Raw genomic sequence first — 27,155 nt, 5'->3', positions numbered from 1 at the left:
TCAACGTGACTTTACCGAAAGAACCAAGAATATGAATCACTGCAGTCACGAAAGCTTTAAATAACAATAATGCATCTTCTTTGGTTCTTTCGGTAAAGTCACGTAGAATGAGAATAAAATAATAAATTGATAAAATAAAATAACACAATAATATTCTCACGACGTTTCGGCCACAACACAAGCGGCCTTCATCAGGTGAAGGGACGAGACTGTCTGGTAGGACAGCGCTGGAGTGAAAGAGCCACGTTCAGATCACGACCTTTAAGCTGTGTGAGAGGAAACAAAGTGCCTTGACAAAGGAATTAGCATATAATTTAGCATTGAAATGGCTGAGTGATTAGCTTGTGACTGGTCACAGAAATAGCTTTGTTAAAAGTTAAAGCATACACATCCGCAGAGGCACCCCTTGACAACTTTTAACATAGCTATTTCTGTGACCAGTCACAAGCTAATCACTCAGCCATTTCAATGCTAAATTATATGCTAATTCCTTTGTCAAGGCGCTTTGTTTCCTCTCACACAGCTTAAAGGTCGTGATCTGAACGTGGCTCTTTCACTCCAGCGCTGTCCTACCAGACAGTCTCGTCCCTTCACCTGATGAAGGCCGCTTGTGTTGTGGCCGAAACGTCGTGAGAATATTATTGTGTTATTTTATTTTATCAATTTATTATTTTATTCTCATTCTACGTGACTTTACCGAAAGAACCAAAGAAGATGAATCATTGCAGTCACGAAAGCTTTAAATCGAAACAATAATGCAATTTATTCCGGAAAGCCCCAACGAGTCTCAGAACTCTTTTTGCAGGTCGGTCCTGCATTGGGATGTTGAGCTATTTCCTTATCAAAAAGTCAAAAGTGATTTCTTCCGCCATAAAATCACTCGCGACTCCGAGCCTTCCACTTTAACTGCAACCCAATTACTTAGAGCCACCGCGATACAAAAAACTGGCGTCGCCGTACACAAAACGCGGCCTTAAAAAAATAAATACTGCACCCGAGGCAGTTTGCCAATAAATATCTTTCAAACGAAAAGCTTCAGTCCGTCAAGATGGTACTTTGTTGTTATGCAGGAATGAAGCGTCCACGGCACGCCGTGGCTCAGCGGGACAACTCTCACCGGAGGCACCTTGGTGGACACCGAGGGTCACGTGACCTCTCCTCCGACACGCACTAATTTTCTCACCGCGTCGCATACAATGTTTGTGTTTCCTTGCCCCGGCACCTCCGACTGGTGCGGTACGGCTACACACGCTGCGAGAGACGTTCAACGTACATACAGCTGAGCATCACATTCTTATATTCTACACGACTCACTTTCTTCAAATGTGTAGAACGCCCGGGGCTTACAGCTTATTTAATTGGAGTAGCACGGGAGATTTTTTTCCCATGGCGGCAAAACTAAAAACATGCGCAATGGGTATAGCTTATTAATAAAAATCTCACATTCTGAACACTGCAATTCAAACGCACACCGCAAAACTGAACGCGATCTCTTAAAAATAAAACGCATAAATATCGAACCGTGCACTTTTTAACGTCACCCGCGCCGCGCGCCGTCCGCTCCATAGCGACAGAGCGAGCGGCCGTGGTCTCAAAGGTCGCGAGGTCAAATCCCGCTCGCGGGTCCAACTCGGCCCATCATCGTTCCGAGGCAGATGAAATGAACGGCACCTTTCTGAGGTCGACTGTCGTCGTGCGCTGGGTGTACAACATCTCTCAGCCTTATCAGAATCAGAACATTTATTGATGATGAGCTTTAAAGCTCGTTTTCACAGATGTCCAGTAGACCACTAGTCCATACCCCACCCCCCCAACCCCCCACTCTATGTCCACACAGTGGCTCAAAGGCCCAGAGTTCAAATCCTAGTCGTTGCCTTCATGAGGCTAAACTTGTCCCCGCCATACAAATGTGGAATTTCCAGCACTGGATTAGGGCTCTAAACCACTCGAGCAAATAAATGATTGGGCTTTTTTTTTCATTCAAGGTAGCGGAAACGAAGCGCGGTCAGCTTGGGACAGCGGTGCCCTCACCACACCCTCTCATCCTCCACATCCTTCACTCTTCTCCCTCGCAACTAATTATAATCTCTGACGTGTGACATCATCTATCTTCCAATCCTCAGTCTCATCCCCTCCAGGTGTGAGGTGGGTGGGGGGGGGGAGAACCCTCACAAACGGGCTGTGAATGCGCACATTAAATGTGTTTTTTTTGACGATCTCTGTAATACTCGAAATGTAACCTTCATTGCTGAATTTGGCGAGTAAACCCGGGTCTCCCTTGAATCTCGCAACCTCAGTGGGCCCTGGTCATCTGTTTGATGTAGAACAAAGGAAGGCAGGAATTGGGGGTTAATGAGATAATGTGAGTGAGACCAAACAGTTCGTAATAATAATTGTTTTGGGTTCGGCAATTTAACGATTTGTGTCGTAAACACCCTCCACCACCTGCCGACGCAGCCAACCAAATAAAACATTGTCAAAAGAGCTCACAAATTATTATTATTATTGTTTTCGGCTCAGTTGCCGGTAAAAGGTGAGGAACAATTCTCAGAAGCAGAATGAGAAGCGGTGAAATACGATGACGATTTCGCTTGAAACTGCGCCAAGCGTCTTCAAGCGAAAGGTCCAGGAAGTCAGAATAAAGGGCAGGAAGTCAAGGGATGTAATAATACGAAAACTGTGCAAAGGAAATCCAACTCGACAAACGGTCAGCATTACACAGAAGCGAATTTTACAACGTCCTTGTCATTCCATTGGGCGGGACGAGTTGCGGGCAGCATTCACTGTACGTGGTGAACATACAACCGCTCTTTTGATTTCAAGCTTTCGTGACTGCAGGGATTCATATTCAAATTGTTTTATATTTTTATTATTTTACTGTTTCCCTTCTGCGTGACTTTACCGAAAGAACCAAGAATACACAACCGCTCTACAAAGTGCCCCTGTGCGCAGGCCTCAAACCTTAAAATTAAAACCCAGCGAACGCCTCTTCCTTTCTACCGCCGTGCGGCAGGGCGATCGGCAACGCACGAGCGTCGGAGCTTGTTTGGCACCGCACGTGGCCAACCGTGCTCGAGCTGCGGGCCCGTGGGCCAGCAGTTGCAGCAGAGCGCTCCGCAGGAGACGCGTCGCGGACTCTCCGAGCCACTGCCGGCAGTAAACGAGCCGAGCGCCGTTGCAAATCGCCGCGACGGACGGACTTCCCCGGCGTGGTTTTGACAGCCGCGGTCGCGGTCAGAATGGTGGCCAAGCGCACCCGCCTGGGGCTGGCGTGGTCGGCTACGTACGGCGCGGAAGAAGCTCACGCGCACAAGAGTAGAGCTCGTCTTGGAATACCGGCGGATAACGCTCCCGTGCGGTCGAGCGTTGACACGGTGGCTGGCGCATTCGCGCCAAGAGCCCCGGACACCGGTGGTGATCCGATCCACAGCCACAACCACCGGTGAGCCCCCTGTGTCACACCGTGTGGCGAGCTTAATAACGACCGGGTTTAGGAGTTTGTATTTGTCGTTAAAAAGTGTTCACAGACGGACTGACAGAATATTTGACGGTCACTCCATCGCGCATTTTCAGACGCGCGTCTTTGGTCGTCTGGAACGCTCTTCCTTCCAATATTAGGAAGCCACTGGAGCGACCATGCACTTTGAAGTAATCTAGATTGAAAACGCTTTTATTTAGGAACTGCTTTTTGTGTTTAGTTTGTTGTCCCTCCCCCGCACCTTCGATTAGCATGGGTGGCTACGTACCGTGCGAAAGAAGTTCAACGTACACACGTACATATAAACACGGGCAAGGCATGCACGGACAAATGAACGGCACCCCCTGGCAATGCAATGCTGACTTACGCTACCGTCATTATGTTTGCCGTATTATTGTTATTATTACTACAACAATCCACTCTTGAGCCCAGCGACCCGAGTGAATTTCCCGTCGGCAGGAAGTGATAACTGGAACACTCCTTGGTCGTGGGTTCGATCCCGACCCTGACGCCTGCCGCTGTATCTGTGGAGTCTGCACGTCTCTCTCTGCCCGTGGCCACGTGACATTTCCTCCGGGTCCTCTGGTTTCTCCCTCCACATTGAGAATCAACATCACGCGTTTAGAGTATGCGGCGGCAATGCATTTCAAACGTGACAAGCCGCTTCACTGAGCTATCGTTTGTGGCCAGGTCGCTTCTGAAACAGAGCGATATAGGTCAGTGGGCCTTACCTGGTAAAAAAAAAGTATAATTTAGTATAACACCTTGCCCTTGTTCACCAATCCGTACTGAGTGGAATGCAGAAGTACGGTCAAACAACCCTCGTGACCCGTACAGGTGGCTATGCGCGGTGTGCGAAAGTTCAACACGTGACCGACATGGCACGCCGAAGCCTTTATCCAACGGTGGACTCACAAAGGTTGTAAATACAAAAGCAAAGTGAGATTAATTATCGATGCCATTCAAGGAGCAGTGCTTGTGTAGCGACCCAAGCGTCGTAGTTTTTGTTATTTTCTTTGAACCTATCTACGTGACTTTACCGAAAGTCCCAAAGAATATGCACACACGTTCGCGTTTTTTTAAGTGTGCTCTCATCATCCAGGGAGCACACTTTCGCGTATTGTCGTTTCTACGCACGTACAGACGCATAGATGTGTACGCGTGCGTGCGTGTGTGCGTGCGTGCGGGTGGCTCACGCCCCGCGAACGATGCGCACCGTCGCACCCTGCGCTAGCTCGCCAGCAGGAATCTCGTCTTGCATCCATCCTGGTTGATGTGGCTCTGCAACAAAAAAAAATACGCACAGGAGCGAGACGCCATGAAGCATTCCGAGCAAAAGGGGCGAGTCATCGTTTCCTCGCCGATGATGAGAAGTCCCCGTCGGCCGGGTGAAGTGTTGAGCGCACTGGACCTGCAATCCGGAGATTGTCACCGGATCGATGCCATCGCCCCGGTGCGGAAGTGGAAACAATGGGGCGGGTTTCTGGAATCCCCACCTCCTCAACAACCACCGCTGCCTCTGTCCACCCAGGAGTATTAAGGCACCGTGGTGGCTAGGAGATGTTAACTACCTCGCCTGGTATGCAGGAGGTCGTGGGTTCGATCCCGACCCTGACGCCTGCTGCTGTATATTGTAGAGATTGGGTGTCTCTCTCTCTCATCATCATCACGGTATGCAGGAGATGTTAACTACCTCGCCCGGTATACAGGAGGTCGTGGGTTCGATCCCGACCCTGACACCTGCGCTGCTGTATATTGTGGAGTTTGCGGTGTCTCTCCCCGTGGTCACGTTGATTTTTCTCCGGGTCCTCCGGTTTTTCGCTACGCATTTATTTGGCCACAACAAATGTCCACGTGATAAGCCACCACTTCCACGAGCTGTCATTGGTGATGGCCAAGCTCGCTTCTGAGCTACATAGCTCAGTGGGCCTTACCTGGTCAAATAAAATGTTCCGTTTATGAATGTTTAGTTTATGAATGGGTTCACCGCAGTCGATCAGAAGGATGGTCAGCATGGAAGAGTAGGCCAAAACACGTCCAAAGGGGCCTTCTAGAGCTCCCTCTCGTGGGATTCCTTCCGCCAGGAGCGGTGCAAGCAAGACATTGCAGGGCTGCACCTTTAGCTTTCAACCTCCACTTGCTGAATGTGAATGTCAGGTTCTCATCACGTTTGCATTCTCCACGGTCCGTGTTCTCTAGCACAAGGCCATTTTATGGCCACAAGGTGCACAACTGGTAGATTAAATCGTACCTTAGGTAATGTTTTCATTGATGATACAGGGCCGTGCTTCAAAAAAATGTTAAGACTTTGGAGAATTTGCCACAGTACCATGAGAAACGTGTCTCCTGTGCTCTGGAGATCACCTGGTGAAGATTCCAGGCACGTGTTGACAACGATGGCGAACGAGTGGAGACTCTTTGACTTTTTTAAGCTATTCACGTCACATTTGTCATCACGTTACAGTGTATTTTATCAGTTCATTTTCCATAAAAAACGATAGCCCCATATAAGTGTTAACATTGTTTTTTGAAGCACCCTGCATGTGTATGTTGAACTACGTAACCAACCGTGCGAATCGGCGGTGCGGGGAACCACGTCCCCTTTTGTCCGATTTTTTTTTCTCTCTCCGAGCTATTACGGAAAATCCGCCAAGTTCTATGAAAGGGAGAAACGCCTCGGAGCACCAGCGCAGCTGCCACGTCCGGAGACGGCGCGGCAGCCGGCTGCACGTCCCACGCTGTGAGCGCGGCCGCTCCCTTCGCGGGGACACCGAGAGCCTTCGAAGCTCCGCTGGGGCACTCCGACGGGAGCGCCACTACGACTGCTACTACTATTATTATTAATGTTACTGCTGCCGCACGATCCCGTGACGTGGACGCGGCCGGGAGCGTAACGAGAGCGCTGCTCGCCACGGGAGCTCCGGCGAGTGGCTGAGTGCACGTGTGTGGCCGGAATCGCGGCCGTCTGGAACGCTCCTCATTCCGATTTTAGGAGGCCGCCGGAGCGATGCACTCTGAAATCATCAAGGCTGAAAACTCATTTCTTTAGAAGTGTTTTTTTTGTGTTTAGTTTGTTGTCCTTCCCCCGCACCTGTGTATTAGTTATAATTGGGAAGCCGTGCAGGGTTGGGCCTGGGTAGTGGTTGGATGGGCAGCCGCCATGCATCACCGTTTGTCATAGGCAACTGTGGAGCTTACATTGTGGGCAGCAGAGGGGCCAGTGTAGCTAAACCCATTGTTGTACCGTACTATGACATTATTGAACACTAATATCTTGAGAAACACGTTACGTTTTGATTTAAAGCTTTCTTGACTGCAGGGAAACAATAAAATACACAACATTTTCTTGCTGTGGTTTTCACACCTGATGATGATTGCTGTGGTTTTCACACCTGATGATGATTGCTTGTGTTGCAGTCGAAACGTCGTGAGAATTTTATTGTTTTATATATATATTATTATTTTATTATTTCCCTTCTACGTGACTTTACCGAAAGAACCAAGAATATGAAACACATTACGTGTTTAGTTCGTTACACCGTTCCTACGATTAGCACGGTTGGCTACGCACGGTGCGAAAGAAGTTCGACATACGTACGTAGTCACTTTGCCTCTCTCACACTCTCCCCTGTCTCTGTTCTTTCTCGCCAATTCCCCCTCCCCCAGTCCTCAGCCAACCCCCTCCCTGGCCCTCTGCTGGCCGGCTGAGCCTCAGCGGCTATTCTTTCATTTATAAACATGCATTTACATTAATAATCATACACATTTAGAAAGCGCCCTTAAACAATTGTTATCAGGACGCTACGCATGGCAAGGCGGAACATAGTTAACCACGTTAAGAAGAAGTGGGAAAGATGGTTTGAAAATAACTAAAGAGAGAAATGCATATTCTTAGCTCTTTCGGTAAAGTCACATTGAAGGGAAACAATCAAATAATAAAATATATAAAACAATACAAATTCTCACGACGTTTCAACCATAACACAAACGGTCATCATCAGGTGTGAAAACCACAGCAATCATCATCAGGTGTGAAAACCACTGCAAGAAAATTACATTTCCACTTGATAAGCCACTTTGTTCAGCTATCATTTGTGTGTCTTGTCACTTCGGAAAAATAAGTTAATAGCTCCTCAGTGGGCCTCACCTGGTTGATAAAAAATGTGTTAAGTTTTATTTGTGTATTTTTAAGTGAGTCGTTTCTCTTTCCTACACTTTGCACTCCCGTCGTGTTGTTGTTGTTGTTGTATCGTTTGTTGTCACCTTCTGACCCCGTGCCCCGACTGGACATCTGTGAAAAATAACTCTAAAGCTCATCAGATTCGTCCACTATTAATATTCTGATGATTAAGTTCAACATACATACACACGATCAGTCTCCATCTGTCCCGACTGAGCAGGCTGACGCTGGGGCACGGAACGAGCGACGCGCGCAAGTGGTGAGCGGTGAGTGGTGAGCGGTAAGCGAGTGGTGAGCGGTGAGTGGTGAGCGGTAAGCGGTGAGCGAGTGAGCGAGTGGTGAGTGGTGAGCGGTAAGCGGTGAGCGAGTGAGCGAGTGGTGAGTGGTGAGCGAGTGAGCGAGTGGTGAGCGGCGAGCGGTAAGCGGCGAGCGAGTGGTGAGCGGCGAGCGAGCGAGCGAGCGGTGAGCGGTAAGCGGCGAGTGAGTGGTGAGTGGTGAGTGGTGAGCGGCGAGCGGCGAGCGAGTGGCGAGCGAGCGAGTGGTGAGCGGTAAGGTGGCGAGCGAGCGAGCGAGTGGTGAGCGGTGAGTGGTAAGTGGCGAGTGAGTGGTGAGCGGTAAGCGGTGAGCGAGTGAGCGAGTGGTGAGCGGCGAGCAGTGAGCGGTAAGCGGTGAGCGAGCGAGCGAGTGGTGAGCGGCGAGTGAGTGGTGAGCGGTAAGCGGCGAGCGAGTGAGCGAGTGGTGAGTGGTGAGCGGCGAGCGAGTGGCGAGCGAGCGAGCGGTGAGCGGTAAGCGGTGAGCGAGTGGTGAGCGGTAAGCGGCGAGCGAGCGAGCGCGTCCGCGCCTCACCAGCTTCCAGCGCAGCAGCCTCACCCACTCGTCCGTCTCCCGTGGCGAGTCGGCGTACATGAAGTAGGTCCTCTCGGGAAACACGAGGCTGGGACGGGGACGACGCCACGGTTACACGAGGACACCGTCGGTCCCCCCCCTTCCCCCCCCCCAACTCCCCCCCCCACTCAACGAATGCAAAGTTCAAAGTTCGCCCCCTCCTTCGCCCTGGGATGGAACTAAAGTAAACAATGTTTAGTTGGCCACGTAAGCCCCACTGAGCCATGTCGCTCTTTCTCAGAAACGACCCCGCCACAAACGTCAGCTCAACGACGTTCCCCTCTGACGGCACTCCCCCCCCGGGCTCTCCGGCACGGCGGCGAGGCGTCAAGTCCGGCACGGCACACGAGGTGGTGGGATGTGGCCAACAACCACGCCCGGCCGCCTTTGCCTCCTGAGCGGCGATGTCTACACATCGCACCAGGTACTCGCTTAAGGCTGAGTTGACTTAAAGGAGGCCCGGGACCGGTTCAGATATTCTCCACCGATGTTGCTCGTGAGCGAGGACCGAACTCGCGTCGCCGAGAATGTGGCGCGTCGTGCGCGCTCACCGGCACGTGCTCACCGGCACGTGCTCACCGGCACGTGCTCACCGGCACGTGCTCACCGGCACGTGCTCACCGGCACGTGCTCACCGGCACGTGCTCACCGGCACGTGCTCACCGGCAGGCGCTCACCGGCACGTGCTCACCGGCACGTGCTCACCGGCACGTGCTCACCGGCAGGCGCTCACCGGTACCCACCAGAACACGTTGGTCCTGTCCTGCGTGTAGTCGTACTGCACTGCGCTGCACTTCGTGAGATCCAGCGTCTTGATCGCTTCAGCGTCCTGCGAGGGCGCGAGGGAAACGCGTCACACAGCCCACACGCGCGGCGGACCCCAGAGGGCCTCCAACAAAACTGTGTGGGTGTGTGGCGGGGGGTCATGTGACCATACTTCACCACGCTGGTCAATTCAGGTCGTTCAACTTCTTTCGCACCGTACGTAGCCAACCGTGCTAATCGGACGAACGGTGTAACATACTAAACACGTAACGTGTTTCTCAAGATATTAGTGTTCAATAATGTAATAGTACGGTACAACAATGGATTTTGCTACACTGGCCCCTCTTCTGCCCACAATGTAAGCTCCACAGTTGCCTATGACAACCGGTGACGCATGGTGGCTGCCCACCCAACCACTACCCAGGCTCAGCCCTGCACGGCTTCCCAAGTATAAATAATACATTATTTTAGCTTGTACGCTGGGCAGTATTCGCTCACTCTTGAACACAGGCAGAGAATTACTCAAGAGGCGCGAGTAACCACAGACAGGCAGGAAGGCAGCCAACCGTGACACCAGGGAAAACAATTGCCCAAGCTCTGCGGTCCTCTGTACGTTGAGGTGCTCTTGGTCAACTCGTGTGTCTACGTGTGGGAGGAAACCGGAGTACCCAGAGAACTCGCACACGTGCGAGGGGGCAACACTCTATCCCGTGAAGATTGAACGGGCGGAGTCCTGTTCATAGATTCCCCCGGGCCCTGCAGTTTCCCACTCAGACCCGACTGTGGCCGTGTGGTCAGAGAGGGACACCGTGGTAGCTATGAGATGCTAACTACCTCGCCTGCTCGTGGGAAGTGCCCGTACCCTGGCTTGCCGGGATAAACGCGGCACAGCAAATGTGCCCGAGGTCCAGAGGGACGGGGAAGGAAGAGAGAGAGTGGAAGGGGGAAGGGTGGGAGCGATTGAGAGAGGGGGAGAGAGACAGACGGGGAGATACAGGGAGGAAGAGAGAGGGGAATGGAGCAAAGCCAGGAAAGGGAGTGAAGAGAGAGTGACAGCGCAAAAGCTCGGTGAAGGGACTGGCTTTGGCGGCTTGTACCGCCTCACCTTGGGCTCCCTGTAGTACTTCATCTCGTGCCTGAACACCGTGAACCATCGCAGCTTCCAGTTCTGCAGCTCGTGCACAAAAAGCAGAAACAAAGCAAATGACTCACTACGGAAACGTTGCATCTTTCGCCAAAAATAAACGCAGGCCGTATCATCTCACCGGGCGATGCCATCACAATACCCGCTCTGGTGGTTACTGACCTATTCATTGGTATTATTATTAAATTTGAGATGGGATATTTCTCCTAGTTCTCTTCGTAATGGGCTAGTCACTCGCTCCGCGATGGGCTACGTGCACTGTAAGAAGACCATGTACGTATGCTGAGCTTCTTTCACACCGTACGTAGCCAACTGCGATAATCAGAGGTGCGGGGGAAGGACAACAAAACTAAACACAAAAAGCGGCTCTAAAGAAAAGATCTTTCAATTTAGATGACATTAAAGTGTACAGCTCCAGTGACTTCCTAATATCGGTGGCAAGAGCTTTCCAGACGGCCGCAGAAGCGCATCTGAAAGCGCGCGATGATGCGGTGACCACCGCCTTTGTTCGATGGCGTAGCCAAAGAGGCTGACGGCTAGCCGACAAAACTGGAGCCACACCGTGGGCAGTAGGGGTGGCAGCGCGGAGGAAATGCCGGTGAGCCTCACAGCAAGAAGGTCCTGGGTTCGATTGTACATTCTCCCCCTATACAGTCTGTGTGTGAGTGAGTGTGAGAGAGTGTGCGAGATTGTATTTAGAGAGGCTTAGTAACGACGTTGTTTTTAAAGACGTTGTGCGCTCACCGCAGATAACTGTAGCAACACGACCGCACTGTACGATAGCTGGCGCCAAATTGTGCCGCACGCCCTCCCGCACGGCCTTGTGGGAGCCTCGGTACCGATAACGTTTATAACATTATTTTAACTTTGACGCACACGTACACACACATGTACACGTATGTCATCATGTATGCGCACATGGACACGTACGTCATCAAGTACACAGACATGTACACGTACGTCATCACGTACACAGACATGTACACGTACGTCATCGCGTACACGCACATGGACACGTACGTCATCACGTACACGCACATGTACACGTACGTCATCACGTACACGCACATGGACACGTACGTCATCATGTACACACACATGTACACGTACGTCATCATGTACACGCACATGGACACGTACGTCATCACGTACACGCACATGTACGTCATCACGTACACGCACATGTACACGTACGTCATCACGTACACGCACATGCACACGTACGTCATCACATACACGCACATGCACACGTACGTCATCGCATACACGTGCATGTACACGTACGTCATCGGCATGGGGTTAACGTCCTATGAAGGACCATTGCTCGAACCGTCGTCTCTTACATATTTATAATTTTAAAGCCACACGGTGTTATTGCCGCACGTGATGAGTTTTTGTTTTGTTTGCTATAATAATGATGGCTCCTATAATTACAAGGCCATCCAGCGGGGCCTTGCGGCATTACCTTGATGATGAAGCCTTGCTTGGTAAGGAAGCCTTCCTTCGTTGCCAACTGCGAGGGGGGGGGTGATGTGAGGACATCGTAAACCAAACATTATCCAAGCTTTAAATCTAGAATTATCCAGGCCGACACTCTGAATAAAACAAACAAATAAACTCACCCAACAAAAAAAATATTAATTTAAAAGACCAGGAGAGACAGACTTTTTTCATATATATTAATGCCCGGGGCTTAGACAGCCAGATGGACGCTAACTTAATATGCTTTTGTGATAATACCAGAGGTGATAAGGGCCAGCTTAACAGTGCCTTGGGAATTTTAGGATTTCACTATTAACATATGAGGCTCCTCCAATTAGCACGGTTGGCTACGTACGGCGCAAAAGAAACTCAACATGCATACGTACGAGGCTCAAGGAGCCAAATTATGGCTCATCGTACGGTCGTGTAGCGGTTAGTGAGCTGCGCTATCAACCCAGTGACCGAGGTTCGATTGCTGCTCACGGGCAACACCAGTGACGATTAACTGAACCGGTCATGGGCCTCCCCTACGTCGACTCAGCCTGAAATGAGTACCTGATGCGGTGTGTAAACAACATTAGCACCGTGGTGACAAAGGCAGCCGGGCGTGGTGCTGGCCACCCACACGTTGGCCGGTACAGCCTTAAGGGTCCGTCTCAGGCCACACGGAGGACCTTTGTCTTAACAGATAAACAAACCCTCCTCCCGGCTGTCACACGCTCACCGAATCGGCGTGCGGCTCCAGGACCTCGGGCTCGCCGTGCAGCGCCGTGTGGATGCGCACCGACTCGTACGTCTGCGGCTCCGACACCTGGCGTGGGTACGGCAGGTGCAGCAACACCAGTGTCCCTGCCGGCACGGCCGTTCCCCCGCACAGCCAACCTCAAAACTCATCGTCGTCATGATAACAATCCACATTTATGTAACGCTTCATGTCACTTACTGCTCTCGTGTGGACTCACAATCATCGCCATCACACAACCTACTTAAAGGCCAACAAACCGGAGGGGCATTTTGAGACGTCTGACTAACCGCCTGACGATGCCGGCTCTAGCTGCAAGCGAAACGTCCACATCCAAAGCCGTGAATTGCTGTCCGCCGCCACGCGCCGGTGGTACTCAAGCAGTCAAAATTTGGCACGGCCGTTCGAGTCGACGTCTCACCACGACGCCACAAGCACGGCCTGCGACGAGTCGTCTCATCGCCGGCAACTTGCAGTGTCGGTTCATTTGGAAGGGCGCGTGACACAGAATCAGCGTCTCTATTTATCATGGAGAAATCCGCGAGATAAAAATGTATAATGGAGACACAGCCACGCGCATCTCAGTTGAGCACTCCTTGTGAGCGATTCTCTGACGCGCTGGCCAGCGTGTGGGGAGGTTTTGAGATGCAGGAAGACTTCTTCACACAATTCTGGCAAATTGCCTGATGAAGCTGGTTGTAATCACCAGGAGAACTTCACAGTACTCCAATTGTAAATGTTGGGGGTTTACTCTCCAACACTCCGGTGTGCTGAAGTACTAACTAATTTTGATTTAAAGCTTTCGTGACTGCAGTAATTCATATTCTTAGCTCTTTCGGTAAAGTCAAGTTGGTTTCCACACCTGATGATGACCGTTTGTGTTATGGTCGAAACGTCGTGAGAATTTTTATTGTTTCATATATATTTTATTATTTTATTGTTTCCCTTCAACGTGACTTTACCGAAAGAGCTAAGAATACTAACTAATTGTCAGGTTTTGTTGACGTGACAAACCTTATTAATTGGCTGTGTTGGGCTGTGGTGGGGATAACGACGCGTTCATATTTAAGCGATCTAAACCCAACAGAAAACCTTTATCGCCAATAATATTGGTCGCGAAAGCGTTACGACGCGTTAAACTATCAAAACAAAACAGCTGGCGTCGTGGCGGAGAAGAGGAGCGAGCGAGCGATCGAGCCCCTGCACGAGTGAACGGCTCGGCGATGAATCAGCCGCACGGCCAACAGCCCAAGCCGAACGCCGCGCGGTAGCGGTGATGGTGGTGGGTCGGCGGCACGAAGCGACGGCGCCACCACGGACACCATCGCCATCACCCACCGGTCTCGCTGCCCACGAGCGGCTTCTGGGAGAAGTGCGCCAGGAGCTCCGGCAGGGACTGGAACTCGCTGAAGCCGAATTTGATCTTCCCCTCGCTGCACTTCACCAGGAAGTGCTTCACGGAGTCCTGGCACCTGCTCGCTCGCACGGAGCGCGAGACTCACTCGGGTTGGCTGGCACAGAGTGTGAGACTCACTCGGGCTGGCTGGCACAGAGTGTGAGACTCACTCGGGATCGCTCGCACGGAGCGTGAGACTCACTCGGGCTGGCTGGCACAGAGTGTGAGACTCACTCGGGCTGGCTGACACAGAGTGTGAGACTCACTCGGGCTGGCTGGCACAGAGTGTGAGACTCACTCGGGATCGCTCGCACGGAGCGTGAGACTCACTCGGGCTGGCTGGCACAGAGTGTGAGACTCACTCGGGCTGGCTGGCACGGAGTGTGAGACTCACTCGGGATCGCTCGCACGGAGCGCGAGACTCACTCGGGCTGGCTGGCACAGGGTGTGAGACTCACTCGGGCTGGCTGGCACAGAGTGTGAGACTCACTCGGGCTGGCTGACACAGAGTGTGAGACTCACTCGGGCTGGCTGGCACAGAGTGTGAGACTCACTCGGGCTGGCTGCACAGAGTGTGAGACTCACTCGGGCTGGCTGGCACAGAGTGTGAGACTCACTCGGGCTGGCAGGCACAGAGTGTGAGACACACTCGGGCTGGCTGGCACAGAGTGTGAGACTCACTCGGGCTGGCTGGCACAGAGTGTGAGACTCACTCGGGCTGGCTGGCACAGAGTGTGAGACTCACTCGGGCTGGCTGGCACAGAGCGTGAGACTCACTCGGGCTGGCTGGCACAGAGTGTGAGACTCACTCGGGCTGGCTGGCACAGAGTGTGAGACTCACTCGGGCTGGCTGGCACAGAGTGTGAGACTCACTCGGGCTGGCTGGCACAGAGTGTGAGACTCACTCTGGCTGGCTGGCACAGAGTGTGAGACTCACTCGGGCTGGCTGGCACAGAGTGTGAGACTCACTCGGGCTGGCTGGCACAGAGTGTGAGACTCACTCGGGCTGGCTGGCACGGAGCGCGAGTGGTCGTCACTACTCACTTGACGGACACGGCGAGCTGCCCCGACTCGCGGCTCTTGCGCAGGAGGTAGCTGCCCAGCGCCCCGTTGGACATGAGCAGAGCTTCCGCTTGGTGCCTGCTCAGCTCCCCGTGGTACCAGCTGCGCCGCACACCGCACGCACAAAACGCCACCCACAAAGCGTTTTAACAGACTGTTGGGGCAAGCGCTGTTGGCGAGCACCTATGGAAGCCGGTATGGAAAACAAGGGGTAGGTGGCTTGCACCACGCCCGCTTTTGTCTGCCCAAAGCTGCTGTTTTACTCACAGCACCAGGTACTGCTTTTATGACCAAGTCGACCTAGGGGAGGCCCAGGACCGGTTCAGATAATCGTCACTGGTGTTGGACGCGAGTGGGAATCGAACTCAGGTCGCCGTGTTCCTCGTGCAGCGCGATACACACGGCGAAACACACACGCACACAGCACTTGGACATCACACGGCACATCGTCATCGTTCTGAAGAGCAGAACGAAGTTCAGTCAGCTGCCCTGTGACAGGTTCATCCGCCTGGAACTGTCCTTGCCACCGCTCGCCAGAGCCGCCGAGTCTCTGTCAGCGTTCAAAACGCGCCCAAAGCCACTCAGCTCGTCAGCAGCCACAAGTGACTGCTTCTCATTCTCAGGGCAGTGGACTCGCATTTCATGTCGCTGCGCGTTTGTTCAGCGGCGTTGTCACGGCTTGCCATGTTACGGCGCGGTAGACATTGCCATGATTATCATTGTTGTTATTTTCAGCAGCAGCAGCAGCAGCAGCCACGATCTATCCACTGATGGATTAAGGTCTCCGGAAGGCATTGCCATCTCTCACAAGCACAAACAACGTGACACATTCGTCCTTAAAACTTAGGCCTTAAAAGGAAAGAAATGGTATTTTGGGCGACGTTTACTGCACTGACCCTTCTTCATGGCATGTAAATAAAGAGGCTCGAGATTGAGTGGGTAATAAGAGTTGGAGACTCGAATTTACACATCGCTATGGCGAAATTTCAACAAGCAATAGGTAATAACACTCCGTGCTAAATTGATGGGCGCACACTCGTGTTACAAACTGCTTGCTAAAATGTGACACTCTCACAAATGAGGAAATGCCAGCCAGAAATCGTGTTCGTAAAACAGGGCCGATAACAATCGTGAAACCCGCCCGCGAGACTGAGCGCAGGGTCGGCTGCAATGCAGGACTGCAGAGCCTTGTCCTGACTAAGAGTCAAGTAACACTTTCAAATTCTACTTCTATATTCCAGACTTGAAGCTTTCGTGACTGCGAGGATTTATACTTTGGTTCTTTAGGTGAAGTCACGTGGGTAAAAAAAAATCACGACGTTTCGGAGGCTTCCTTCATCACCTGATGTTGTGTTCTCGCTACGCTGTCCCGCCTGAAGAAGGACGCTTGTGTTGCGCCCGAAACGTCGTGATTTAATTTAGTTGTTTTAATTTATTTTATTAGATTTTTTTACCTATGTGACTCTACCGAAAAAAACAAAGATTATCTATTTCTGTATTTGTCTTTATTTCACCAGGCAAGTATTTATCTTTATTTCACCAGGCAAGTATTTGTCTTTATTTCACCAGGCAAGTATTTGTCTTCATTTCACCAGGAAAGTATTTGTATTTATTTCACTAGGCAAGTATTTGTCTTTATTTCACCAGGCAAGTATTTTTCGATTTAAAGCTTTCGTGACTGCAATGATTCATCTTCTTTGGTTCTTTCGGTAAAGTCACGTAGAATGAGAATAAAATAATAAATTGATAAAATAAAACAACACAATAATATTCTCACGACGTTTCGGCCACGACACAAGCGGCCTTCATCAGGTGAAGGGACGAGACTGTCTGGTAGGACAGCGCTGGAGTGAAAGAGCCACGTTCAGATCACGGCCTTTAAGCTGTGTGAGAGGAACAAAGCGCCTTGACAAAGGAATTAGCATATAATTTAGCATTGAAATGGCTGAATGATTAGCTTGTGACTGGTCACAGAAATAGAAATAACAAGGGGTGCCTCTGCGGATGTGTATGCTTTAACTTTTAACATAGCTATTTCTGTGACCAGTCACAAGCTAATCATTCAGCCATTTCAATGCTAAATTATATGCTAATTCCTTTGTCAAGGCGCTTTGTTCCTCTCACACAGCTTAAAGGTCGTGATCTGAACGTGGCTCTTTCACTCCAGCGCTGTCCTACCAGACAGTCTCGTCCCTTCACCTGATGAAGGCCGCTTGTGTTGTGGCCAAAACGTCGTGAGAATATTATTGTGTTATTTTATTTTATCAATTTATTATTTTATTCTCATTCTACGTGACTTTACCGAAAGAACCAAAGAAGAGGAAAGTATTTGTCTTTATGTCACCTGCAAGGTCCACCGAGTTATGTAGCTATTTTTCAGAAGGGCCCTGGCCATCACAAATGATAGCTCAACGAAGTGGCTTATCACGTGGACATTTATAACAGCCACATACTTCTAAACGCGTGATGATGATTCTAAATATGGAGGGAAAACCGGGGGACCCGGAGAGACACCGCAAAACTCCAAATACACAGCAGGCGTCAGAGTCAAGATCGAACCCACGACCTCCTGCACACCAGGCGAGGTAGTTAACATCTCCTAGCTACCGTGACGATCTGGTAGGAAGGAACTGCCATCAACCGCCTACCGCCGACTCCTCTGACAGGGAGAAGTCTCCAGCGGAGGCTTCCTGCCCTCACAACGTTGACTGCCCACTCACATCAACGGCGTCTCTCGACTTCCCCAAAATTTCCCAAACTAAAAATAAAAACCCGCCTCTGTCCGACTGTCATCACCGCTCGTGAATGAACGGCTCGCCCAGGGGAAGGCGGCAGGACAGCAAAGTGTGGACTAAAATCATCTGTCCCCTCTGTGAGGGATAGAACGTTGTCCCACCAAACGCTTGTGTAATTGTTGCCAGGTAAGACCCACTGAGCTATAAGCAACCTGGCCACAAATGATAGCTCAGCCAAGCTGCTTATAACATCCATCGTAGAGGTTTTGCGGGTGAGATCGCGTAAATGTGTCGCTAAATTCTGGCGAAACGTCGTATTCAGATTGTAAATGTTGTGGCTTGGCTCTCCAACACACAAACGGTGTGCTGTACTAGTGACGAATTGGCGCGTTCTGTTTACGTGACAACCCTTACAAGTTGGCTGGGTCGGGTGGTGGCGGGTTCAACGACACATTTATATATTTACACGATACAACCCAACAACCTCGATTATGGACCATTTTGTTGATACAGCGAACCCCTCACAAACCATAGCGGGGAGGGGTCCCTCAGGGACAACCCCACGGTGTTTTACCAACACGATGGTCACCCACCCGGCCCCAACAACCCACCCGGCCCCAACAACCCACCCGGCCCCAACAACTCACCCGGCCCCAACAACTCACCCGGCCCCAACAACCCACCCGGCCCCAACAACCCACCCGGCCCCAACAACTCACCCGGCCCCAACAACTCACCCGGCCCCAACAACTCACCCGGCCCCAACAACCCACTCGGTCCCAACAACCCACCCGGTCCCAACAACCCACCCGGGTTGTTGGGGCCGGGTGAGTTGTTGGGGCCGGGTGAGTTGTTGGGACCGGGTGGGTTGTTGGGACCGGGTGAGTGACCATCGTGTTGGTAAAACACCGTGGGGTTGTCCCAACAACTCACCCGGCCCCAACAACTCACGCGCCGATCCGCTTGGCCCGCTCCCGCCTCGTCACAGCGTTCACGTTCAACAGAGCGGTTGTCAAATACAGGTCCACAGGTGAACACGTGAAGTGTGTGACTGTAGAGACAGGTGAACACGTGAAGTGTGGTTGTAGTGACAGATGAACACGTGACGTGTGTGACTGTAGAGACAGGTGAACACGTGAAGTGTGGTTGTAGTGACAGATGAACACGTGTGTGTGTGACTGTAGTGACAGATGAACACGTGACGTGTGTGTGACTCTAGAGACAGGTGAACACGTGACGTGTGTGTGACTGTAGAGACAGGTGAACACGTGTGTGTGTGACTGTAGAGACTGGTGAACACGTGACGTGTGGTTGTAGTGACAAGTGAACACGTGACGTGTGTGACTATAGTGACAGGTGAACACGTGACGTGTGTGACTGTAGAGACAGGTGAACACGTGACGTGTGTGACTGTAGTGACAGATGAACACGTGACGTGTGTGTGACTCTAGAGACAGGTGAACACGTGACGTGTGTGTGACTGTAGAGACAGGTGAACACGTGTGTGTGTGACCGTAGAGACTGGTGAACACGTGACGTGTGGTTGTAGTGACAAGTGAACACGTGACGTGTGTGACTATAGTGACAGGTGAACACGTGACGTGTGTGACTGTAGAGACAGGTGAACACCTGTGTGTGTGACTGTAGTGACAGATGAACACGTGTGTGACTGTAGTGACAGATGAACACGTGTGTGTGACTGTAGTGACAGATGAACACGTGTGTGTGTGACTGTAGTGACAGATGAACACGTGTGTGTGTGTGACTGTAGTGACAGATGAACACGTGTGTGTGTGGTTGTAGTGACAGATGAACACGTGTGTGTGACTGTAGTGACAGATGAACACGTGTGTGTGTGACTGTAGTGACAGATGAACACGTGTGTGTGTGTGACTGTAGTGACAGATGAACACGTGTGTGTGTGGTTGTAGTGACAGATGAACACGTGTGTGTGTGAATGTAGTGACAGATGAACACGTGTGTGTGTGTGACTGTAGTGCCAGATGAACACGTGTGTGTGACTGTAGTGACAGATGAACACGTGTGTGACTGTAGTAACAGATGAACACGTGTGTGTGACTGTAGTGACAGATGAACACGTGTGTGTGTGTATGACTGTAGTGACAGATGAACACATGTGTGTGACTGTAGTGACAGATGAACACGTGTGTGTGACTGTAGTGACAGATGAACACGTGTGCGTGTGACTGTAGTGACAGATGAACACGTGTGTGTGACTGTAGTGACAGATGAACACGTGTGTGTGTGACTGTAGTGACAGATGAACACGTGTGTGTGTGTGACTGTAGTGACAGATGAACACGTGTGTGACTGTAGTAACAGATGAACACGTGTGTGTGTGACTGTAGTGACAGATGAACACGTGTGTGTGACTGTAGTGACAGATGAACACGTGTGTGTGTGACTGTAGTGACAGATGAACACGTGTGTGACTGTAGTGACAGATGAACACGTGTGTGTGACTGTAGTGACAGATGAACACGTGTGTGTGTGACTGTAGTGACAGATGAACACGTGTGTGTGTGTGACTGTAGTGACAGATGAACACGTGTGTGTGTGGTTGTAGTGACAGATGAACACGTGTGTGTGACTGTAGTGACAGATGAACACGTGTGTGTGTGACTGTAGTGACAGATGAACACGTGTGTGTGTGTGACTGTAGTGACAGATGAACACGTGTGTGTGTGGTTGTAGTGACAGATGAACACGTGTGTGTGTGAATGTAGTGACAGATGAACACGTGTGTGTGTGTGACTGTAGTGCCAGATGAACACGTGTGTGTGACTGTAGTGACAGATGAACACGTGTGTGACTGTAGTAACAGATGAACACGTGTGTGTGACTGTAGTGACAGATGAACACGTGTGTGTGTGTATGACTGTAGTGACAGATGAACACATGTGTGTGACTGTAGTGACAGATGAACACGTGTGTGTGACTGTAGTGACAGATGAACACGTGTGTGTGTGACTGTAGTGACAGATGAACACGTGTGTGTGTGTGACTGTAGTGACAGATGAACACGTGTGTGACTGTAGTAACAGATGAACACGTGTGTGTGTGACTGTAGTGACAGATGAACACGTGTGTGTGACTGTAGTGACAGATGAACACGTGTGTGTGTGACTGTAGTGACAGATGAACACGTGTGTGACTGTAGTGCCAGATGAACACGTGTGTGTGTGACTGTAGTGACAGATGAACACGTGTGTGTGACTGTAGTGACAGATGAACACGTGTGTGTGTGACTGTAGTGACAGATGAACACGTGTGTGACTGTAGTAACAGATGAACACGTGTGTGTGTGACTGTAGTGACAGATGAACACGTGTGTGTGTGACTGTAGTGACAGATGAACACGTGTGTGTGTGACTGTAGTGACAGATGAACACGTGTGTGTGTGTGTCGTGAACTCACGAGATCTCCTGGAGTCCAGATTCGTCCTCCATGACGGGAACCAGCCGAACCAGGGCTAACAGCCCCGGGATCAAACCATGAACCACCACCACCACCACGCCCGACTGACTGACTGCCTTCTCTGAGCGAGCTCCCTACGGCCCCACGGCTCAATGTGGACTCTGTGAGTACTGCCCTCTGTGAGTACTCCTCTCTGTGAGTGCTCCTCTCTGTGAGTGCTCCTCTCTGTGAGTGCTCCTCTCTGTGAGTACTGCCCTCTGTGAGTACTGCCCTCTGTGAGTACTGCTCTCTGTGAGTACTGCCCTCTGTGAGAACTGCCCTCTGTGAGTACTGCTCTATGTGAGTACTCCTCTCTGTGAGTACTGCTCTCTGTGAGTACTGCTCTCTGTGAGTACTCCTCTCTGTGAGTACTGCTCTCTGTGAGTACTGCTCTCTGTGAGTACTGCCCTCTGTGAGTACTGCCCTCTGTGAGTAATCCTCTCTGTGAGTACTGCTCTCTGTGAGTACTGCTCTCTGTGAGTACTCCTCTCTGTGAGTACTGCTCTCTGTGAGTACTGCCCTCTGTGAGTACTGCCCTCTGTGAGTACTCCTCTCTGTGAGTACTCCTCTCTGTGAGTACTGCCCTCTGTGAGTACTGCTCTCTGTGAGTACTCCTCTCTGTGAGTAATCCTCTCTGTGAGTAATCCTCTCTGTGAGTACTGCTCTCTGTGAGTACTCCTCTCTGTGAGTAATCCTCTCTGTGAGTACTGCTCTTTGTGAGTACTGCTCTCTGTGAGTACTGCCCTCTGTGAGTACTCTGCGCGTGTGTGGACTCGACTCTGACACCGCGGTTTCGAGTCGCTTCCTTGTTTTGTCCACGTGATCAGAACTGCGCCCAGCACGCCCTCAGCCTGCCTCCCTCATGGCGGAGAGGGCAGGGGAGTGGGCAGGGCATTGTCTAGAGAGGGCAGGGCATTGTCTAGAGAGGGCAGGGCAATGGGCAGGGCACTGTCTAGAGAGGGCAGGGCAATGGGCAGGGCACTGTCTATAGAGGGCAGGGCAATGGGCAGGGCATTGTCTAGAGAGGGCAGGGGAGTGGGCAGGGCATTGTCTAGAGAGGGCAGGGCAATGGGCAGGGCATTGTCTAGCGAGGGCAGGGCAATGGGCAGGGCATTGTCTAGAGAGGGCAGGGCAATGGGCAGGGCATTGTCTAGAGAGGGCAGGGGAGTGGGCAGGGCATTGTCTAGAGAGGGCAGGGCAATGGGCAGGGCATTGTCTAGAGAGGGCAGGGGAGTGGGCAGGGCATTGTCTAGAGAGGGCAGGGCAATGGGCAGGGCATTGTCTAGAGAGGGCAGGGGAGTGGGCAGGGCATTGTCTAGAGAGAGAGGGGGACGCAATATTTACGGGTGAGCCGTGTTTAGGATGAAGCCGATTCACCGTTGCCTATCTCTGCCGCACTGCTGCCTGTCACTGAGTGGGTCACGTTAGCAGCTCGAGACCATGTTTGGTGGCGATTCTAAGGCATGGGAATAATGCAATGCGGTAGCAGCAGTTTTTCAGGAGCTGTTGGTGGCTTTTTTGTGCATTATGCACATCAGGCCGAGTGCTCGCTGTACACGTGTCCGTGTGCTGTGTGAGACACTTATGGCAGGCAAGAGGAAGGACAGTGGTTGGCTACGTACGGTGCGAAAGAAGCTCAACATGCAGTACACACATTCGCGTTGCAACGGACCCTGCCAGCATCCCCACGCATTTGTACCCAGGCGTTGTTCTGAATTGCAACGTCCCAACAAACTGGTGGTGTCAGAATCAGAATATTTATTGATATGGCGAGGAACCCCATAAGCGATGAAAGTTCCTCTTTGTAAACAGATGTCCGGCCGATGTGTGCTCGTGCGTGGGTAGTGGTGCACGAGCAATGACACAAACCTCAACACATTTGACAATAACAGTCGCATATTCGTGTTTTGTTTTTCAGGCCGCGGTGTTCATTCCCAATGTTTTGAGTGGAGTTTGTTGGTCTTCCTGCCTCCTGTACTCCAACGTGACTGTCCACGGCCTGTGGTTGGTAATTATAATAAGTGTATTAAATCGTATTTTCTCGATTATAAGACGCTCCAGAAAGTCAAGGCTATACGGGGGAACTTTATCTTTGCATGTTTGTAACGCAGCTTCCCAAACCCGATGCAAAGACAAAGATCCCCCGTGTAGCCTTAACAAACTGTAGGGGCAAGTGCTGTTAGCGAGTAGCACCTAGGAATACCAGAACGGTACACGAGAGGGTGGGTGGCCAACACCACGCCCGGCCGCCTTTGTCTCCCCAGTGGCGATGATGACACGCCGCACCAGGTACTCATTTGAGGCTGAGTCGACCTAAGAGAGGCCCAGGACCGGTTCAGATAATCGTCACTGGTGTTGGCCGTGAGCGGGAATCGAACTCAGTGCACGGCGTTCTTAGCGCAGCGTAGCGCTCATTGCTACACCACCGCTCCCCGCACGCCGTATGCGCCCACATTCACACATCCGATTAGCGCGGTTGGCTACATGCGGTGCGAAACAAGTTGAAAAGAAACTCGTTTTGTTTTCTTACTTCACCCAACTGAGCTGTGTAGCTCGTTTTCAGAAGCGAAGCGAAGCGGCTTATAGTGTTGAAATGTATTGCGGAAGCCAAAAACATTCACACGTCAGGGCAATGTTGAGCTTCCCATGTTTGAAAGGGCACGGTAGCTGACGACTGACACCAATGCGCGCCTCGCTTCACGAGACACGTGCCGCTCAAAAAGGGAAGCGGCAGACGAGTGGAAATTCAACCACAAGCCGTGACAACCGCAATGGGATTTTTGTTGCGTTTGTTAAATCTTTCCCCTGCCTCTCACGCAAAGTAAACGCGTACAAATAACGTCCGCTCAAGTTGTGTGTTTGCCTGTTAACTTGCGACAGTTATCAAAGAACCCCCTCCCCGACTATCGAAATCGATGAACTGCGAGCGATTCTCGTTTGTGGTACATGTCCAGGAGAGTTCCAGTCTCGTGTCTGCCGTTGTACGCTGCTCGCCAGCCCCATTTACCGCTCTGCTACATCGCATTGATGAATCCCAGCCACTGCGATGCCACCACCACCATCGCTGGCTTTTCCTTCAGCCAGATCCCGCCAGCAGCTGCACCGTTGGCATCTGACCTCAAATGTCTCTGCACTATTATTATTCTGTTGTGATGGCCTTTTATCATCTTTCACATATTGTACAAGTCTCCACCCCAAGCGGTTCTATTAATTAACCATTCAAATTATAGTCAAAGAGTCACATGCCAATTTTAAAACTGCCCATCAGAAAACTTTTTGAATGTACTTTTAATCAGTCAAGTGCAATCTGCAACTCTTATAATTAATCCACTCTATCTTCTGGCCTACATTCACCAATTCGACTTCCCTAATCGAACGCACCAAACAGCTCTCTCTAAAACCTTCAGCTGCTAGACCACCCAGATTTTACGGCCTTCCAAAAATCCATAAAGAGGACACTCCACTCCGTCCTATCCTATCCACCATGAACTCACCCACTTACAGACTCGCACGATTTCTGTCTGAGACTCTGCTTCCCTTCACGGGCAAGACCGCCTCGGCTGTACTTAATTTGGCCCACTTGGTTTCACTAATCAAGGACATATCACTATCCCCGGAGGATTTGCTTGTCAGTTTCGATGTCGTCTCCCTCTTCACCAAAGTACCCGTACCTGATATTTTTGCAATCATTGAAGACCTAGTCCAACAGGGATTGGATCCTGATGTACCTTCGTTGGTAAGGCACTGCCTTACCAACACTTACTTCACCTGGAATGGTACTTTCTACAAACAGAATAAAGGTACCCCAATGAGTTCTCCCCTATCACCAGTGGTAGCGAACATTTTCATGGAGAAATTTGAGACAGACGCCATCCGGACATCCACCCGACATCCTTCCTTGTGGAAGAGATATGTAGATGACACGTTCGTCATCTGGCCACATGGCCGGATGGTACTATACCAATTTCTCAACCACATCAATTCCATACACCCATCTATCAAATTCACCATGGATGTGGAAAATGATGGCAAGCTACCATTCCTGGATGTTTTGATCGAGAAGAGACCTGATGGCTCGTTGGGACACTGTCTATAGGAAAGCCACCCACACGGATTCCTATCTAAACCCTGACTCCCACCACCATCCAGCCTAAAATAATTCCCTCATCAAAACACTAAACCATAGGGCCCGTTGCATCTCCGACCAGCACCACCTAGCCAGTGAGCTTGAACACGTATGTCAGGCTCTCAGGAGGAATGGATATTCTGACTGCACAATCCGCAAAGCTGCATCCCCAACCATGGGTAGAGAACCATCTGAGGACCCAATCAAAACCATCACCGTACCATACATAGCAGGGGTTACCAAATGGATTGCCAAAATCTTGAACGAGATTTTCGGTTCAATAAAGTACACAAAATCCGTGATTTGATCCCATCGGTGAAGGATGCGATTCCGGACATGCAATGTCCTGGTGTCTTTAAGCTGAGTTGTGTCTGCGGCAGCAGTTACATTGGTGAAACGAAGCGACGTGTCTCAGACCAGGTTCGCGAACACAAAGCGGATTTGAAACACGGCAGAACCAACTCCTTGGCGGTGGCGGATCATTGTTTCAACGCTGTGGGCACACGTGACATTGACAACACGTGACATTGCTTTCTCCGAGACCAAGCTGCTCTGCAAACCCCCGGGCCACCATTAGAGATTTGTTCATGAAGCCATCCAGATATACAAACACAGACAAAACTTTAATCGAGAAGATGGATTCAGATTGAGTAATCATCGGAAGGATGTGATAAACCGCGCCAAGTTTTAACTGCTGTGATTTTCACTCATCCACCCGTGTGTCTTGTTGTCCGATTACTAATTCGAGCTCCCGTGAACTCCTACAGCCACGACTCGACAAAACTCCTCCCGTGCCTATATAAAGCCACAACAGCAGATCATTTTCTGACCTGAAGACGGACCCTTGTGTTGCGACCGAAACGTCGTGTTTTCTTTTTATTATTTTTTCTATCTACGTGACTTTAACGAAAGAACCAGAGAGTATGGATTCCTGCAGTCACGAAAGCTTCAAATCAAGACTGTTTGTATTGGTTCAACACAAGCAAATTCGGACTCGGTTTAGACATTCAGTGTCCAAACGGAGCCCACACAAGACGCCCGTGGCAGCCTCCTCTGTCGGGCTGAGCAGAAGTTGCTTGGGCAGAGTCGAGCGAGATGGAAAAGTCCAATTGGAACGATGTTGGAACCTGACATAGTGTGCGTGGTCGCTACACACAAGACGCTCCTTGAAATAGGAACGTGGCAACAAAAAAACATCCCAAAGCGGTTCGTGTCCAAATGAAAGCAAGATGAATGTAAGCCTGAGAAACTTTCTCGAGTTTGTAAGAATTCGATTTTTTTTTTTGGACGGGGGTGCAGTTGTTTTGCACGATACTCCAAAGGGAGCAGGTGAGCCAGCGAGTTCCATCGCGTTACCCGCGAGCTCGCACTGGTAGAGAAGCCGCGTCTTTTGAAATGACCCATGACTTTAAACGAGTAAGTGCATCCCCCCCCCCACCGCCAGCCCCTAATACCAGATAAATGTTACTCACAACATATAAAACATCGAAGGATAAATCACTCTAAAGACTACTTAGCGGTAGAGACATTTGGGTTGGGACAATTGGCACGGTTTTTCCTTTATAGGAAGTGTTTGCTCTCTTCATAGAGCCGATGTTGATGTTGAGCAGCAACTATAATGTTACATCCAGGTGGTTGAAGCCAGAGAATTGTGTCAGGAATAGCGGAGTGTATCGCTGTGAT

At 50.8% G+C, this 27,155-nt stretch overlaps 1 protein-coding gene across 1 annotated transcript; it reads right to left on the bottom strand.

Annotated features, from left to right (window-relative positions):
• Positions 1 to 314: 314 nt before the first annotated feature.
• LOC116953142 (dual adapter for phosphotyrosine and 3-phosphotyrosine and 3-phosphoinositide-like) lies at positions 315 to 22,310 on the bottom strand. The gene is made up of 9 exons (XM_032973031.2): positions 21,308 to 22,310; positions 15,117 to 15,236; positions 14,015 to 14,148; positions 12,659 to 12,783; positions 11,918 to 11,965; positions 10,414 to 10,476; positions 9,287 to 9,372; positions 8,505 to 8,592; positions 315 to 4,759 (listed from the first exon to the last, which is right to left on the bottom strand). Exons 1-9 carry the CDS (start codon positions 21,337 to 21,339, stop codon positions 4,709 to 4,711), a joined length of 747 nt encoding a protein of 248 aa, XP_032828922.1. The 5' UTR covers positions 21,340 to 22,310; the 3' UTR covers positions 315 to 4,708.
• Between the last annotated feature and the right edge of the window lie 4,845 nt (positions 22,311 to 27,155).

Source organism: Petromyzon marinus, chromosome 50 (assembly GCF_048934315.1).
Source record: "Petromyzon marinus isolate PM22_M1 ecotype Great Lakes invasive population chromosome 50, UKy_Petmar_22M1.pri1.0, whole genome shotgun sequence".
Lineage (NCBI taxonomy): Eukaryota > Metazoa > Chordata > Hyperoartia > Petromyzontiformes > Petromyzontidae > Petromyzon > Petromyzon marinus.
Note: the sequence above shows the minus strand (reverse complement) of the source record. Positions and strands in the feature narration are given on the sequence as shown.